We start from the raw sequence: 19,507 nt of genomic DNA, 5'->3' as shown, positions 1-19,507 counted from the left end.
GTCCCATTTGATGATCACAACCACCCTTTGAGGTTCGTGCTGTTGTTATCTCTATTTTATAGTTGAGGAAACTGAGGCAAACAGAATCTGAAACTGGATTTAATTTAAATTCAAGTCCTTCTGAGTCCAGAACTAGTGTTCTATCTACTTTGCCACCTAACTACCACAAATTTACTATTTTTCAAAGCAGCCAATTTTACTTTTGGACAAAAAAGTTTTCCTTAACTGAAGTCTAAATTATTCTCTTTTAAACTTCAACCCATTATTCTTTGTTGTGTCCTCTGGGGTAGAAGAGAGCATATTTGTACCTTTACTACATAATAGCCCTTCAAATATTTTTAAATTACCAAGTTCCTCCTATGAAGGAGAAATCCTCCTCTTATATGGGCTCAAAACTCTTTACTATGCTGGTTGCCCTCTTCTGGACCCTCTTCAGCTTATCAATATTCTTCTTAAACCCTGCTGTCCATAGTTTGAAAAAAGCCTAGTACAGTGACATGATCTCTTCCCCAGTCCTCGGAAGGTGCATCCTTCCTAAGGTAGCCCAGGGTCACATTAGCCTTTTTGGGCTCCATATCACATTGATGACCCATCTTGAGTTTGCCAGAACAGCTGCTAACAATTCAGACTGGCCCCATCTCATATTTATGGAGTTGATTTTTTGTACCTAAGTGAAATTTATTTACATTTATCCATTTCATCTTTTAAGACTTAGCTCAATGAACTAACCTATCAAGATTCTTTTGGATCCTGTCATTAAATGTGTTAGCTATCTTATAAGCTTTGTGTTGTCTACAAATTGGAGGAATATATCATGTAGGCCTCTATCCAAGCAATTGATACAACTGCTAAACAGAACAGCGCCAAAATCTCTGGGGTATTCCACCAGAGACTTTCTGCCGCAGAGATAACAGAAATATTTAGGATTTTTATAGTCTGGCCATCCAACCAGGAGTGAATCCACTTAATTGTGTCATCATCTAATAATTTCTTATAATAGATCTCCTCCACAAGAATTTTAGAAATGGAAAACTTTATCAAAAGCTTTGTTCAATGTCTAGGTAAACTATGTGTACCACATTTCTCATTTGTTAGTTTAGTAATGGTACAAAAAAAAAAAAAAAAAAAAAAAAAAAGGAAATGAACTTAGTCTGGCATGACTTTCTCTTAATGAAGTCATGCTTACTCTTTGTAATCGCTGCTTCCCTTTCTAGACATTTGCCAACCCTCTCTTCAAAGACCTATTTTAGAATTTTCCCAGGAATCTGTCAAGCTCACTGGTCTATCGCTTGCAGACTCTAATCTCTTCCTCTTTTTTTTTTTTTTTTTTTTGGTGACAATCAGAACACTTGCCCTTTTCTAATCTTGTGGTTCTTTTCCTCTTTTCCATGATGTTTTAAATAAATATTACTGACAGTGACCTCAAGGTAACATCTGCCAGTACGTACACTAATATTGTTCCCTGAGCTAATTGACTTGAATTCCTTATAGATATCAAAGTGCTCTCTTACTATCTTTTTATTTTTCTTAATACTCCCTATCATTCATTTTTACCTGTCATTCCCAATGTAAAGGGATTCTCCTTCATAGATGAAACAGAAGCAAATTAAGAAATAGCACTGCCTTCTCTGGGTATTGTCAGTTATCATTCCATCTGCCGTATATCACAAGTTCTCTACTTTCTTTTAGTCTTCATTTTTTTTCTCAATATAACTTTTGTAAAACTCCTTTTTTATGGGTCCATGATTTAGGCATAAAGAGGGAGATAATAAATAGATTAGAGGAACAGAGGATAATCTACCTCTCAGACTTGTGGAGGAGGAAGGAATTTATGACCAGAGGAGAACTAGAGATCATTATTGATCACAAAATAGAAGATTTTGATTACATCAAACTAAAAAGTTTCTGTACAAATAATACTAATGCAAACAAGATTAGAAGGGAAGTAACAAATTGGGAAAATATTTTTAAAAACAAAGGTTCTGACAAAGGTCTCATTTCCAAAATATATAGAGAACTGACCCTAATTTATAAGAAACCGAACCATTCTCCAATTGATAAATGGTCAAAGGATATGAACAGACAATTCTCAGAGGAAGAAATTGAAACTATATCCACTCACATGAAAGAGTGTTCCAAATCACTACTGATCAGAGAAATGCAAATTAAGACCACTCTGAGATACCACTACACACCTGTCAGATTGGCTAAGATGACAGGAACAAATAATGACAAATGTTGGAGGGGATGTGGGGAAACTGGGACACTAATACATTGCTGGTGGAGTTGTGAAAGAATCCAGCCATTCTGGAGAGCAATCTGGAATTATGCCCAAAAAGTTATCAAACTGTGCATACCCTTTGACCCAGCAGCGCTACTACTGGGATTATATCCCAAAGAAATACTAAAGAGCGGAAAGAGACATATATGTGCCAAAATGTTTGTGGCAGCTCTTTTTGTTGTAGCTAGAAACTGGAGGATGAATGGATGTCCATCAGTTGGAGAATGGTTGGGTAAATTGTGGTATATGAAGGTTATGGAATATTATTGCTCTGTAAGAAATGACCAGCAGGAGGAATATAGAGAGGCCTGGAGAGACTTAAATCAACTGATGCTGAGTGAAATGAGCAGAACCAGAAGATCACTGTACACTTCAACAACAATACTGTATGAGGATGTATTCTGATGGAAGTGGAAATCTTCAACATAAAGAAGATCCAACTCACTTCCAGTTGATCAATGATGGACAGAGGTAGATACACCCAGAGAAGAAACACTGGGAGGGGAATGAAAATTGTTAGCACTAATATCTGTCTGCCCAGGTTGCATGTACCTTCGGATTCTAATGTTTATTGTGCAACAAGAAAATGATATTCGCACACATGTATTTTACCTAGACTATATTGTAACACATATAAAATGTATGGTATTGCCTGTCGTCGGGGGGAGGGAATAGAGGGAGGGGAGGTAAATTGGAAAAATGAATACAAGGGATAATATTATAATATATATATATATATATATATATATAATAAAAAAAAAAAGAAAGGTAGAGTTTAAGTTGAAGAGATTCAAATTTATACACTTCTATTTTAAAAACTGTTGCAGTTTGAGATTAAATCTAGTAGAAATTAGATTTAACAGATTGTTTTTTATTTTATTAGATAATCATATTTTGATAGGATTATAATATTGATTGGATCTTGAATATTACCCATCTATTCAGTTATTCACAACTAGAGAAGACCTTAACTTCTAAGACTTATCTTGTAGCAGTTATTCAGATTGTAAGTATTACACCTAGGAGAAATGAAGCAATATTCAGTTGTACTAATTTAACAATAAAACAATAACCACTAAAAAAAAAAAAAAAAAAAAAAAAAAAAACTCCTTTTTTATTTTTTTTAGTTTTCGTTGCCATCCTGAGAGGGAAGGTGACTTTCCCAACATCACACTGGCAACAGAGATTCTAAATTCTAAAATATTTACTTCCTAAAGGTAAGGATATCATGCTCATAAGTCCTTCAATTAGCATTTATGAAGCACCTATTATGTATCAGGCAGTGTGCCAAATACAAAATATAAAAAAAGATGTCTTCAAGATGCAATGGGATTGGGAAAGAGGGGAGACACATAAGAACAATTCTATACAAACAATATATAGACAGGCTAAAGTGGGGACACTAAAAAGGGGAAGAAACTCATGGTAAGGAGTACTGGAAAGGCAATCATGCTTCTTACAAAGATAAGAATTTAGCTCCTGAGAGTTGGGAGGAGAGTCTTATTAGGAAAAAAAAAAATCAAAGACATCTCTGTTAGTGGATAGCAGAGTATATTGCTGGGGGGGGCGGGGTGAGGGGGGAGAGGAATGAAGTAGGAGTGGTGTAAGAAGACTGGAAAGGTGAGAAGGAGCAGGTTAAGAAGTGAATTAAAAGCCAAAGAGGATGTGTTATTTTATCCTGGGGGTAATAAGGAACCACTGGAATTGATTGAAATGGGGAGTGGGGAGATGGTTCTGTCATCACAGGCTTGGACAAGAAGTGCAGAAGGTTTGTTGGGTTGAGTGAGATCTAGACTTGTAGAAGATCGTATCTCATTTGCTTGGACAAGAAGTGCAGAAGGTTTGTTGGGATGAGTGAGATCTAGACTTCTAGAAGATTGTGTCTCACAGGCTTGGACAAAAAGAACAGGATGTTTGTTGGGATGAGTGAGTTTGAGAATCTGCAATGTCATGGAGTCTTGGGAAGCTTCAGGTGAGCCAACTAACCTGGTTTAGTACCACAGTGACCTCTTTTTCCCTCCCTGTCTCAGAAAAAACCAAGTTCTGAGTCCTGTGCTTGGAGAAACACAGAGATGATTTTCCTGTGCCTCCTCAGCTCCCCCATGTGATGGTACCACGTAAAAGCACTGGCCCATCCATCAGAGGCTGTGGGAGGATTAGGGGGGGCCAGGGAACCTCATCTTTCAGCGGGGTTTTGGAAAAGCCAGATCAGGGTCTGGAAGACTAGAGACTAGACAGAGATGTAAGCCAGAGGCCCTGAGCCAGGAAAGTTTGAATTCAATGCCAGCTGAGTCACTGTCTCCCTGCAGGGTTGGAGTGGGATGCTTTTCACAGGGGCCCTGCACTTCCATGTCTGCTTCAGAGAAGGCAGACTGGAAGTGTTTAAGAAGTTTTTAGGAACCTTTGAGCTCTAACAGGCTTTAATTCTGCAGATAAAGGAGCTAGCAGAATTCTGTGATGGGAGGAGCACAGAAGGTGCTGTTGAGCTCAGCCTTGGAAGGAATAAGAGTTTCTAAGAGGGAGGTGTCATTGGGGAGTTTGGGGGTGGCAGTGGGGACTAGGTATGTTCCAGTCTTAGGGAAAGGGCAGTACAAAGGTGGAAGATGGAGACTGATACCTGAGGAGCATCAAAAAGGCTAATAGGACCAAATTGAGGTGTGGCAAGGAGTAATGTATAGTAACACTGAAATGGTAAGTTGGAGCAAAATCGCGGAGGAGTTTAAATGCCAAACAAAGGAATTTTGTGTTGGAATTCAAAGGTAATTGGGAGTTCTCAGAGTTTATTGAGCAGGGGAATTCCTTGATCAGAACTGTTTTTGAGTCATTTTGGTGGCTATAAGGAAAATAGATTGGAGAGGAATAGATAGCATCTTCTCTATCATTTGTTAAGTTGAGAAATAGTCCTGGTGAGACCCCTTAGCAAGGAGACAGAAGACAAGACACTCTTTGTTTTTTTCTGCTCATTTGACAGATAGTTCTTTTCTTAACGGTCCCTACATATCATTCTTTCATTTGCTTTCTCCAAAGGGGAAGAAGGATGAATAGAAGGGCAGTGAAAGAAAACTGATTTTAGAATCATTCAGATCCCTTAACTTGAGCAAGTCACTCACAGGATAACAAATTTACAGCTAGAAGAGACTTGTTGTCTCTGGACATTTTCAACTCTCTGTGAGCCCATTTGGAGTTTTCTTTACAAAGATATTGGAGTCGTTTGACATTTCCTTCTCCAGCTCATTTTACACATGAGGAAAGGGAATCAAATAGGGTTAGGTGACATCCCAGGGTTACACAGCTTGTAAATGTCTGAGTCTAGATTTGAACTCAGAAAGAGATCTTCTTGGCTTTAGGTCCATAACTCTACCCATTTTGCATATAATAGGTGTTTAATTCGTTTTTTATCAATTGTTTAATTTAGCTCAACCCCCATTTTTACTATTGAGGAAGCCATGTTTCCAGAAAGGCTGTGATTTGCCAACAGTCCTAAGCTGCCTTCTAATTCAATCTCTTCTGGTCTAGTTTCCTCACCCATAAAATTTTGGATTGGTCTAAGTGATCCCGAAGTTCCTCTCCAATTATAAGTCTGTGACCCTGTGATTCTCAGGGAGAAATTCAAGGGTATTGTGAGTCAAATGAGATAATGAATGTAATGGATTTTGTAAACCTTAAAACCCTCGATAAAATACCAATTATTATTGTTGTTATTATTATTACGAGCCTGCAGCCACCAGGCCTCCAGTCTGCCAAAGACTTCATTCCCAGAGCTTTCTCCAGCACTTTAAGAACTCCAACTAAGGTTGGAGAACAATACAAAGGGTGTGGTGGTAAATGTTTAACAACTGTCTGGGGAGGGGATGGGAATTGAGAGGAGGCAAATGTGTATCTACACATTTAAGTTTAATCTCATTATTAATAAGTCCATAAGTCTAGAAATCAAAAAGGCCCCAGATTTGCAGCCAATTTCTAAGATTTAAATGTCACAATAAAATTTTAATAATAGGCTCTCTATGCTCTAGTACAATCTTGACTCTTTCCCACTACCCACCCACTCTAGATTTTTAAATCCTCCAGGCCTCAGTATTCTCAGCAGTGAACCTTGATTTTTTTTTCCTTAACATCTTTTCCTGTGTTTTGTGGGGAAAAAATGTTTGCTCAGCAAACCACACAGTCTAGGGCCAAAACAGCTTTTTGGAGTGTAGGGAAAAGTAAGCCTCCTGAGGACAGGAACTGCTTTTTCATTTTGTCTTGGAATCTCCAATGCCTAGGACAGAGTAGCTGTTTAATAAATGCTTGTTGAATCAAAGTGAATTGAAGTAGTAGCTACAGTCTAGAGTTATCTGAACTTATAACTCCAGTGCCCCGTCTTATGAGTGGGATCAGGCATAAAAATCATCCTCTAAACTCAGCTCCCAAGTACTAGGCTATGGCCTGTCCTCTCCCCACCACCACCACAAGGAAAAATAATAATAATGATGATAAAACAATTAATTTTTATATAATGCTTCAAAGTTGATAAAAAAAAAAAATCAGCTCTGGCTGAGTTGGCAAACAGCCTTGTGGAAAACAAACATCAGCTTCACTCCAGCCTGTGCTGACTCCCAGGACAGCCAAGTCCAGGAACTGGGAGTCTTCTGCTCTTTGCAGATAGCTGCTCAGGACCTCCAGGGACTTTTTGGTATGTCTGACATTGGTTTTATTACCCATCATTCTCCCGGGCACAGTCCTGGAAGAACCGAGTTAGACAAAGCTGGAAGATGGCTCACCATCCATCCCCAGAAGGGGTGGCTATGTTCCAGAACACAGAGAACTATGAAGTTCTGTCTCCAGAATCCTGCAGGAGATGGAGAAGAGGGGAGGAATCTCCCAGTCACACCCAATTCTCTTTGATTATCATGGTGAACTAGTGATGGTAACAACCTTTCCAAATTAGAGAGAGGCAGTATGTGATGAGCCAAGCAGCCTGGTCTTGGAATCAAAAGAGGAGGCTCAAATCCAGTCTTTTATGTTTATATATATATATTTACAAATGACAGAAAACTATGAAAGCCATCTAAACTTTCTTAGCCTCAATTTCTTGATCTATAAAATGGGAGAAATTGTATCTGCACTTCCCTATTTTCCTAGTTGGTGGTGAAGAACACACTTGAAACCTTGAAGTGCTATATAAATATAAAGGATTATTAATATTGTTGTTATAATTGTTATAACTTGTCAAAGGGCTTAGGGGATAAAGAGCTGGCCTAGAATCCGTGAAATATTCTATAAATGCAAATTAATATTAATAATATTGTTTGTTGTTATAATTTTTGAGTCAACATGACCTGGGATAGAAACCAAAGAATATTTTTCATTTTACTTCTGATACATGCTGGCTATGTCACTGGACAAATCACTTGACAAATGTACTAGGAACTCTTTAACACCAAACTTCTGAATTTTTATTCTTTTTGTCGTCGTTTGATTGCATTTTATTTTCTTTTTCATTTTTTTCTTGTCTGATTTGAATTTTCTTGTGCAGCAAGATAATTGTACAAATATGTATGCATATATTGTATTTAATATATATTTCTACCATGTTTAATATATATTGGACTACTTGCCATTCAGTGGAAGGGGTGGGCCAAGGGGGGAAATTGGAACACAAGGTTTTGCAAGGGTTAATGTTGAAAAATTATCCATGCATATGTTTTGAAAATAAGCTATAATACTTTTCACTCAAAACAAACAACAACAACCAAAGCCAAGAAGGGGCTGATGTACTATGTGGTAAAAGTTTCCTTATTGGGAGATCCTTATACCCGTAAAACCCTTTCTCCTTGCAGATTCCTACATGAATGAAACATAGGTCCTGTCCCCCCCAAAATAAGTGGCAACCTATTATCATGTGACATACATTCAAGACTGTAGTGCATCCTGGTTGACTTCCTTGGACACTCTTCAGCCTTGAAATGTCTTGATGCTCAGAACTGAAAAGGAATGTGGGACTATCTCCTCCCTGTTCCTGGAAGCTGGGTCCCTCCTTATACAGCCCAAGGGCTTCCATCATCTGTCTTTTTGGATGCCATATTCCAACTGCTGACTCATTGAGCTTTCAGTCCACTAAACCCCCCTAGATCTTTTTCAGAACAATTCTTGTCTAGCCACACCTTCCCCATCTTATATTTATGAAGCTGATTTTTTTTGCACTTTATATCAATCATTATTGATTTTCATTAAGAGATTCAGCCCCAAAGTCAAACCAATTAAGTTCCTTCTGTCATCCAGTATGATATTTTTGTGTCCCCCTAACTTATCACAGTGTCTGGCTTATCTTTCCTAGCTTGAATTGCATGAATGTATCTAAGTTATTTCTATAAATAGTAAACAGCATAGGACCAAACAGAGATCCTTGGGGTACAGAGGTGAGATTATGGGAAAGCACTGGCATAGAATTAGGCATATATATAAGGCATAGAATTATATATATATATATATATATATATATATATATATATATATATATATATATATCCCATATCTTGGGGAGGGAGAAGAAAGGGAGAAAAAAAATTGGAATTCAAAATCTTATTTTAAATGAATATTGAAAACTATTTTTACATGTAACTGGAAAAAATAAAATGTTATTATAATTAAAAGAAGTTTATATATATATATGTATGTATATATATGTATATAGATATGTATACATATATGCATTTATTATATATATATTATATAGATATGTCTATATGTGCATGTACATCATGAATATATGTGTATGTGTATATGCATATGTATGTATGTACATTCATCCCTAGGATTTCCATGCATGTAAGAAAGCAGCTATAACTGGGCAGGTACATAGGAGGTGAGAGAAATAGATCATGGGACTAACTGCTGGAATTACCAACTCAGGATTCAGGCTAAGCAAAAAATGTATATTATTATAGGTCCCCCAAAGCAGAAAAGAGCAAATGAATCTGAACCTTCAGGGCAGGAGGGACTCCCTCCCAAGACAAGTTTAACAGTACCCCATTCCCTGCCCTGTGGAGTGAGGAAGTTGATTAAGGCGGAATTCAAATGTGAAGAGAAGAGCGGATCAAATGAAATAAGGATGGGAGCCAGAGAGAGGGAATAGCTAGTTTCCTCCCCAGCCAAATACTTCTTAATCCCCAACCAGGCTAGGTTCACTAGACATATAATGATGCATTATTATTATTTCCATTTCCAAGAGAGAAAGCTGCGGTTCAAAGGGGTTAAAGCACATCATTCATGGTCCCATAGTCAAAGATCCTGGTTCTGTTACCTATTGCCTGAGAATTCTTCAGTAAATGTTCCCAGATACCCCTTAATCAAGTCCTTCCCCTCCCCCCCTCTCTGAAGGATTACCAAAGGCATTGCCTGTCTATCCCCTTGAGATTTGGAAGCATACAAAATTGGATGCAGTCCAAAATCCCAAGTTATCACTGTGGAAAGGGTGGACCCAGTAACAAGAGAAACTGAATAGAACAACCTTTACACCAACTCCTTGCTTTCTAGAATATCTAAAAGATAGAATTACTGAGAATTAATGCCAGTATCTGGAGTTGAGACTTATAATCTGTGTGGGGTCCCTAGTGCCTACCTGGCTGAAATTTGGGGCAAGGGTAGTTTCGGGTGATGTTCTGCCTCGGGGCCGCCCTTGCTGATGACTGCAGTCCAGTTGGATCAGGCTTCGGCATTCCTGGTGGCAGGTATACTTGCAGTCTGGAAGGAAAGAACCAAAAGGGAATGATAGATCAAACAGTGCTTCTATATTTCTATATACAAGGAAGCCATATTTGTTCCTATAGACACATATAGGGCACCTAGGTGGTGTAGTAAGTAGAACTTGAATCAGGAAGACCTCAGTTCAAATCCAACCTCAGACATTTACTTAGCTATATGGCCGTGGGCAAGTCATTTAACCATTGTCTGCCTCAGTTTCCTTATCCCTAAAAAAGGAATTATAACATCGGGGGACAAAGGTCATGATTAAACTGTACTAGGTCTATGTATTATATATTTAATAGGTGCTATCCAATAAATATATTTTATTAATAATAGAATGGATTGAATCAAGTCAGGCTACAGAATACAATACCAAAATCACAGTATTTTATAAGTGGGAGGGATTTCAGCATTTATCCTCACTTCTATTATTTAGATTCCTTGTTTCATTCAAAACTCAAGTCAAGCCTTGGCCATTAAACCTTTTTCAATCCTCTTAACTCTCAGTATACCCGCTACAACTTTGTGTTTCTTTTGAATGTTTATTTAGTCTGCAGAGTAGAATGTATTTTGAATATAGTTTATATATACTAATTTATGTGTATGTTGTCTCTTCTGATATGAATGTATACTCCTTGAGGACAAGGACTGTTTTCATCTTGGTCCTGACAGTCCCAAAACCTAGTACATTGCCTGAACAGAGTACTTAATTTATTTGTTAATTAATTGATTGATCTAGCCAATAAATAAATCATCCATAACAAATTGCAAACCAGATTTTGCTTTAACCCCTCTAGAGAGGGGAAATTTACTATCTATTAAGGCTGTCTATTCAACTTTTGGCCAGAGCTAACTGTCAGGAAGTTTTTCTTCATATGGAGCCCAAATTTGACTACTTGAACCTGCTACCTGGTTCTTGATTCTTCTACCTGTGGCCAAGTCAAAACAAATCTAATCTCTGTTCCATGTGATAGTTCTTCCAGTGACTAAGAATAAATCATCTTCCTCCATTCCAAAGTATCCAACACCAAGCATTTGCTTTTCCAAGCTGAAAAACATCTACCATCTCTTGCAACTGATTCTCAACATGAGATGGACTTTGCCAAGAGCCTTTCCTCCAGAAATCCTCCAGCTTACAATGTCCTTTCGGACCTTCGGGGCCCATTAAAAAAGCACAATGTTCCACGGATAGTCTGACAGAGCAGATTATAAAGGGACTCTCACCTTCTTTTTAGAAATGATACTTCTCAATTCAGACTAAAATCACATTTGTTGTTGTTCAGTATCCAACTCTCTATATCTTCATTAGGGTTTTCTTGGCAAAGATACTGTAATAGTTTGCTGTTTCCTTTTCCAGCTCATTTTATGGATGAGAAAATTGGGTCAAATATGATTAAGTGACTTGTCCAAGGTCACACCGATATATAATATATATACACACCCACACAGTGTCTCAGATTGGATTTAAACTCAGGGTGATCTTTTCCTGATTCCAAGTCTAGTGTTCTAATCTACAGTGCCATCTAGCTGCCCTAAAATCACAATAATTTTTCTTATCTGTCATATTGTTAGCTACTGTAATCCAATAACTCCCCCCAATCTTTTTCAATTAAACTGCCATCTAGCCATGCTTTTTCCATCTTGTACTAATGCGGTTGATTTTTTTAAGCCAAGTATAAAAATTTACATTTATCCCTATTAAATTTCATTTTATTAGATTCAGCCCAATATTCTAATCTGTCAAATTATTTTGGATTCTCATCTGTGTCAATAAACTCTAACTTTATGTCAACAAACATTCATTAAGTGTCTACTATATACCAGAAACTGTTCTAGGAAATGGGGACACCAACACAAAAATGCTCTCCAGGAATTTGCATTCTATGAAGAGAGACAACATATACATTTTTGAGTATGTAAAAATAAATAAAAATAATAAATATAAAATAATTAGGGAAAGAAGATACTAGCAGGCTTGGCCATCAGGAAAGATGCTGAGTATTCCTTTGCTTGATTGGAGTTTTAGAGACAGTGAGTTAAGAAAGGGTGAAAGTTTAAGGATGGGAGATAGCCTATCATAGACATGGGAGATGGGAATCAGGTTTGGTTGGAATTCATAATGCTTTTAATCAAGATATTAATGTTAAACAAATACAGATACCTAATGGGGATGACCTCCTCCCAAGTTGATATTGAATCGTTAATGTCTGAGTTTTGAGTTTGGCCAGTTAGCTAATTCTGAATCCAACTCATTGCTCTAATTCAGAGATCAAAGAAATAAATAAGTTTTAGTGTGATCTGATTAGGGCCCAGATGCCTGCTAGTAACTTCTTAATATATTTATTATTTTTATTTATTTTGTATATACTTATAAAAGTAAATGTTGTCTCCCTTTATAGAATGCAAATTCCTCTAGAGCATTTCTGTGTTAGTATCCTCATATCCTAGAACAGTGTCTAGTATATAGTAGGCACTTAATCAGGGCATGTTTATTGACATAGATAATAAAATCCAAAACAATTTGACAGATTAGAATGTTGGGCTGAATCTAATAAAATGAAATTTAATAGGGATAAATGTAAATTTTCACACTTGGCTCATATCTGGTCATTGACCTTCTATAGCCACACATGGGGATAGCCACCAATTGAAAGAAGGTCTGCAGTAGGTTCCCACAAATCAGGTTGTTTGTTTAAGAGGTAGATAAGAGATAAGAATAGAGATTAGACCCCGGGAAATCCTAGGTGAGAAAACTCCTTCCATCAGTTCAAGTCTACATCTCCTAAGCAACTTAGCGTCTTAGTGATTTGCCTCAGCACTGAGACATTAAGGGATTTGTCCAGAGTCCCAGGGCCATTATATACCAAAGGTGAGACTTGAAACTAGCTCCTTGGTTCCAAAGTCAGTGCTTAATGTACTAAGTCTCTCAAGAAGTTTAAGATGCTTACCTTAAAAACTAGACTTCACTCTTCTAACCAGTGCAGAAGGATAAGGGGAAGGACATGGAAGGAGAATCGTAGCATGTTAGAAGAGGTCTTAGTGACTCCCTAGTCCACCTTTTTCATCTTCCATGTAAGAAAGCTGAGCCCCAGGGAAGTGCTTTGCCCCAAATCACACAGCTAGCTAAAAGGCAGAGCAAGGACCGGAAGACCAGAACAACAATGTTGTTCCGTCATTTCTGAGTCACGTCCAACCCTTCATGACACCATTTGAGGTTTCCCTGACAAAGATACTGGAGTGCTTGGCCACTTCCTTCTCTAGCTCATTTTACCGATGAGAAAACTGAGGTAAACAGCATTAAATGACTTGTCCAGGACCATACAGCTAGTGACTTGTTCTCATAGCTAATAAGTATCTGAGGTTGGATTTGAACTCAGGAAGATTAACTCCAGATTAACTGGCACTCTAGCCACTGAGCCACTTAGCTAACCTGCTATAACACTATCTTCCAGATCTCTCAGAGGGTTCCACTCTGGGCAGGGGATGGGAGATACCTTTTGGAACATACTTAGCATACGGGAAGAACAGAAGGACAAGCAGAGGAAAGGTCAGGAGGTAAGGAACAGGAATGGAAGGGGAGTGGTAGAGAGGGTAGTTGGAGGCTGAAATAAGAGAGAGAAATCAATACAAATCCATCAATACTAGCACTGGAGGCGAGTTCAAATAGATTGCTGACACAGCAAAAGCAGCCAGTACCACCTAGCCTAGAGGTAACTTGGGCCAAGGATGGCACAGAGCTCAGCAAGAGGAAAAGTAGGAATCTGATGGGGAATATTTTCTTTTCATTATAAAAACAAAGAGCACATGGGCTGGTGTGTGTGTTTTAAGGAAGAAGGAAGCAGAGAGTTTAGCGTCTTTTGGCCAAACTGAGTATTTCATGCCTAAACAGGGTGGAGACACGGAGGCCACGTCTTCCCCTGGCCCCCCAGTTAGTGCTCAGAACAAATCGAGGCTTTGTTATCAAAGCCCAGAGCCCAGAGCCACAAAGAAAGTCATTGTTTCCCTGGTCCTACCCCCATCACAGACCTATGTGCCGGCACCTGGCAGGGCTGGGAGAAATGAGGAATGCCAAGGGACTGCCAAGAGCAGGTCAGAGGAGAAGAAGGAGAGCTGGGATCTCTCCCCACTCTAGACTTACTGAGCACTGCCACCCACCCTGGTGACTGGGGAAACCTTTTGGGAAAAAAAGGTTTTCCATCCTTGAGTAGTACCATTTACTGCTGAAAGAGGTGGTAGTTGTTCTCTTGTTTTTAATTCTTTGTGACCCTATTTTGATGTTTTCTTGGCAGAGATACTGGAGTGGTTTGCCATTTTCTTCTCCAGTTCCCTTTACAGATAAGGAAACTGAGGCAAATAAGGTTAAGTGTTTTACCCAGGGCCATATTTGAACACATCTTCCTGACTCCAGCCCTAAGAAGCAATATCCTCAATTCAATGCAGTTATCCCTTCCATATCACAGGTGTGGTGTCCCCTCAATCTGGAAAATTTGTGTAAAATTTTTTGGCCTGCCCTTTGTACCAAAGGAAAAAGTCTGAATTATTATGGTACTAAAAAATAGAATATGTTGATATTATATAATAATATGTATATTTAATGCATTTCTGAGTTTCTCAAATTTTTCTGTTTCATCTGATGGCCTTTGCATGTCAAGTGCAGCTTCTACAAAACTCCCCCAAAAAATTCCTGTTAAATTTCTTATGCTGATCTGTAATATATCAAAATTACAATGGGGAAAGTTGTAGTTTTAAATTTTATTTATTTAAACAATTTTATTTATCACTTATTTATGTATTTTAAAATTTTGAAAATATTTAAACTAAACATTTATTTAGTAACTGCTGTAAACAGGGCTTCATGCTGGAAGTTAGGGGAAGATAAAAAGAAAAAGTTAAAAAGTTTCATTTAGGCTAGGCCTCTTACTTCCCAGAGATTGTGGTCTAGGAGTTAGATATGATATAGATTAATTCACAATTGTAAGATAAATATATCAAAATAGGCACAATAAAAGTCCTAATGAGGGGCTCCATGTGCTCTGGGAGTATTCCAAGCATGTTTTCTGGAGGAAGTGGCATTTCACAGGATTGTAGATTTAAAATTGGAAAGGATTTCATCTAATCTAACCCACTCATTTTACAGATGACAAAATCCAGAGAGAAGGAGGATGCCCAAGCTTTGCAGGCCATAATCAGCTGTGTCAGGATTTGAATCCAGGTTCCCTGCCTCCAAATCCATTGCTCTCCCTTCAGGTTAGCATCATAGGATAGCCACTTGGGTACAGGAAAGAACCTCAGAGGACATCTAAGTCAATCCCCTCAAGTAGGGAAACTGAGGCCTATGAGAGTTAAAAGCCTTGCTTAAGGGCCCACAGATAATAAGCATCAAAGCCAAAATTTGAATTTAGATCTTATGAATTCACCTTTAACACTCCAAGTTTAATGTTCATTCCACCATGTCTTTTTTGAATTGGGCTTTAAAAAGTAGCTAGGAAATTCAGCAAGTGATAAGGGAAGAAAGGTGTTCCATGCAAATTCTCAGAGGGTTGGAAAAGTTTAGGGCTAGTTCCAGGGATCGATAATAGTCATGTATGACTGGAGCAAAGAGTCTATAAAGAAAAGTGATAGGGGATAAAGCTGAAAAGGTATCACATCTAGCAATCTGGAAGCAACTAGGTGGCTCAGTAGGCAGGGAACTGGACCTAGAGTTACAAAGAGCTGTGATTTAAAATATGTCTGCCTTAATTTTCTCAACTATAAAATAGGGATGATAATAGCACCAACTTCCTAGAGTTGTGTGAGAATCAAAAGAGATGATTTCATAAAGTGTTTAGCACAGTGCCTGGCACATAATAGGTACATAAAAGATGCTTGACAGATGCCACAGTCTCTAGCCTGTTGCTGAGCTTAATACAAGCTAGGGGATGGAGGGAATAAAGGGGGAACTAAGAGGTAGGAAAAAAAAAAACCCAAGACTGTACTTCAGCAAAATCCCGCGGCAGACTCCATAATCACAGGCTGCAGCTAAACCGCCGAGACTCAGTATGACATCCCTTGCTTCTGGAAACACCAAGGCAAGGGCTTTGGGGACAGAGAGATGAAGTCACAACTCCCCTGGCCTTCCCCCAAATGCCGTCTCACTGGGCACACCCAGTGGTTTCAGGGCATTAAGTACATTTAAGGGTATCATATATCTATTCTGCTGTAGAGCAGTGCCCGTTAGCTCAGACTAACAGACCAAGGCCTCCCAGAATGACTTTTCCCCTCAAGGACTTCTCTTACCACATGAGATCACTTGAATTAAGTGCCAGATGTATGATAAAGATAGGAAATACTACTGGAATTGAGGAGAGGGAGAGAGAAAAGAAAAGAAAAGGAAGAGGAAGAGGGAGATGGAGAGAGAGAGAGAGAGAGAGAGAGAGAGAGAGAGAGAGAGAGAGAGAGAGAGAGAGAGAGAGAGAAAGAGAGAGAGAAAGAGAGAGAGGAGAAAGAGAGAAGGAGGAGGAATGAGAGGAGAGACAGACAGAGACAGAGACAGAGTGCATGGCCTTAGGAGCCTTCATACTGGAGAGGAGGCCTGAGCTAGACTTTGAAGAGTTCAGAGTTGTTCCCTAAATCACAGCAACCTGAAATGGAGTCCCCAATAATGTCAATAGGGAGAAATTCTCAAGTCAAGGAGCGTAGAACCCTAGGTTCCAAGAAGACTAGGAATTGAGGCAAAAGTGCCACAGTGTGCTATTATCATAATTATTATTGTTAAAAACCACAGCCCACATTCCTGGACAGCTTAGTTGACAAAGAACATCCTTCACAATGACTCTCTATGTGAGGTAACACAGAACTGTCTTCAGTTTGCAGAAGTGGAAACTGTCCATAATCACATCTCAAGATTATGGAAGAAAACATCTAGAATGGAGATAGGTTTTGAGGTATCCATTGGCTCCCTCACAGAAAGGTACCTTTGGGGGGTGAAGGAGGGCAGCTGCTTACATCAGAAACCTGGCAGTTGTTAAGAATGGAAGCCTGGCAGCTATATAAGGCAAGCAGCGAAGCCAGGGGCCCTATTCCAAGAACATCCTCATATGTGGTAGAGCTGGTTCCTCATGAAACCCTGAAGCAGATGGAGGCAGAATTCTACGTTCCTATTGGTTCCCCACAATCCTGGGCAAAAACCTTTCTCCATCTAAAGAGTCAGTGTTTCCCCTTCTTGTCAATTCATCTCCGTCTGAGGTCCTTCCACCTGTCCCTATTTCCTTCTCACCTAGCCTTTGTTAGGCTGGGGAGGGACCACTAGGACATAGGGCTCAAAGTAGGGCAGCTGAGCTTTGACTAGTTAATGTATTTCTCATAGATGACACATTGTGTAAATATTTATCTATGTCTTTGTATTATTTGTTGTAGAAGTTCAGTAATTTCAGTCATGTCTGACTCTTCCTGACCCCATTGGGATTTTCTTGGTAAAGACACTGAAGTAGTTTGCCATTTCCTTCTCCTGCTCATTTTACAAATGAAGAAACTGAGGCAAACAGGATTAATAGATTTACCCAGGATCACACAGCTAGTGTCTGAGGCCAGATTTGGATTCAGCAAGATACTCCAGTCACAGCACTCTATCCACTATGCTTCTTTGTTACAGTTAATAAATTATATGTTTGACTATGTATATTTGTGATAAGGAGTTACCTTGTTGTTGTTTTTTCCAGTGGGGTTATATGGAGAGAATAGATACTTGTTAATTAAAAAAAGTAAAATAAAATAAATGTAAGAAAAATTATATGGAGAGTAACATAGAGCACTGAACTCGCAGTCAGGAATATCTGGATTCAAATCCTGTTCCAGACATTTACTAACTCAGATACCCTGGGCCAGTCACTTCTCCAGCCTCAGTTTCCTCATTAGTAAAAATGATGAATTTCAAGGTCTCCTGAAGCTTTAAATCTGTAATCCTATAACCTTCTACACACTTCTAAAAGTCCTGGCTAAACTAGTCAGGCCCCACAGCAGGAGTGAGAAGGACTCCTGGTTTGGGGTCATTTGTCTTTTTGACTGACTTCTAGGAAAAAGCTAGGACCTCCAGGCCTCAATACTAGTTTCCTTTTTAAGAAGGTACCGTCCAATGCCTCCAGGTAAGAGGCTTCAAGTGAATCTTCTAGAATCCCCTAACTCCAAAGAGATGGAGACAAGAACAGCACACCTGAGAGGGCCACACTCAGCTCTTTCCCTAATGAAATCACTTAGCACTGAGCCTGACACATGGTAGGCACTCAGTAAAGACTTGTTGATCCATTTTTGGTCTGGCTCTCTACAGTGGAGAGGGATTAAGTATCCAGGCTTATTTCTTGCTGAAGCCCCTTCCCAAAGGCTGGCAGGCAGGCAGGCAGGTAGGCTGATTCATCCCTGGCAGACATCAAAAGAGAATGAGCCCCAACTTGCTCCTGCTTAAAGCAAGCTTTCATTTCCCATGTAAAAGGAAGGGCTTGTCCTGACTCAAAATTACCAGAATTTTTTTTCCCCAAATCACAGACACTAAGCAGAAACATTACTGAGGCATATTAAGTGGGGCTCTTCCTCTGCTTAACTCTACTCAAAGACAGACAGGGAGGCAACCTCACTCTGGAAACTGGAAGATACTCCTCCCTTGCCCACCTCCACCTCAATGATGTCAAGTGTTACAGCAGATAGAGTTGTACCACAGATACTGGTTTTATCTGTCCCCTTCTTTCCCCCCAGAATGGAAACTAGGATTATTTCTTTATTTGTCTGTAGAACTTTGCACATAGTAGATATATTTATATTAACATTTTCTTCACTCAATGTGATGAAAGAAAATATAAAATTTTCATGCAATAGATAGAGAGCCATTTGCCTGAGATGTCACAGAAAAGGATTCTTGTTCAGGTATGGGTTGGATTAAAAGAACCCTTTCTACAACCCTCCTCACTCTTAGACTCTCTAGCTCTTCAGAATGCTAGGTCAATCCAATCAACAAGCATTTATTAAGTGCCTACAAGGTGCCAGGCGATTTGCCAAGTACCAGGGATAATACAACAACAAAAAATAAAAATACAATACCAAAATAAAGCAATACTGCTGAAAGAGAGCTTATACTGAAGTTTTCTCATTACCTGTTGTGCTCAGGTCCTCAGAAGCATTTTGATAATATGAAGAAAGCACCTGATTTGATTTTAAGATCATAAATTCAGGTTTCATGTCCCAGCTCGGAAATTTATGATGTGTGTTACTCTTGGGAGGTCATTGCTCTCAATGAAGTGTGTAAATTGAAGTGGGTAGTCTCTTAGGGCCCCTTCTAGCTCTGAAACACTATGATTCTGTGGGCCAGAGACAATATTATAAAGCCCTACTGGCGTCTATGTCACTTGATGATAGAAGACCAGAGAACACTCATATTGTTAAAACCCAGTAGCTCTCCCCATTTGGAAATCTTGTTTCAAGTCTTTTTATATCTTTTTATCTCTAGCACCTGGCATGCTGCCCCATGGCACACAA

At 38.9% G+C, this 19,507-nt stretch overlaps 1 protein-coding gene across 1 annotated transcript in view; it reads right to left on the bottom strand.

Moving 5' to 3' along the window:
- RASSF5 (Ras association domain family member 5) overlaps positions 1–19,507 on the bottom strand; it is a 109,539-nt gene that overhangs the window by 54,929 nt on the left and 35,103 nt on the right. Inside the window, exon 2 of the mRNA XM_074309000.1 lies at positions 9,882–10,003. Coding sequence (XP_074165101.1) covers positions 9,882–10,003 — 122 coding nt within the window. The remainder of the gene's footprint in view (positions 1–9,881; positions 10,004–19,507) is intronic.

This window comes from Sminthopsis crassicaudata, chromosome 4 (assembly GCF_048593235.1).
Source record: "Sminthopsis crassicaudata isolate SCR6 chromosome 4, ASM4859323v1, whole genome shotgun sequence".
Classification (NCBI taxonomy): Eukaryota; Metazoa; Chordata; class Mammalia; order Dasyuromorphia; family Dasyuridae; genus Sminthopsis; species Sminthopsis crassicaudata.
The sequence above is the reverse complement of the archived record's forward strand: the minus strand, read 5'-3'. Positions and strand labels throughout refer to the sequence as shown.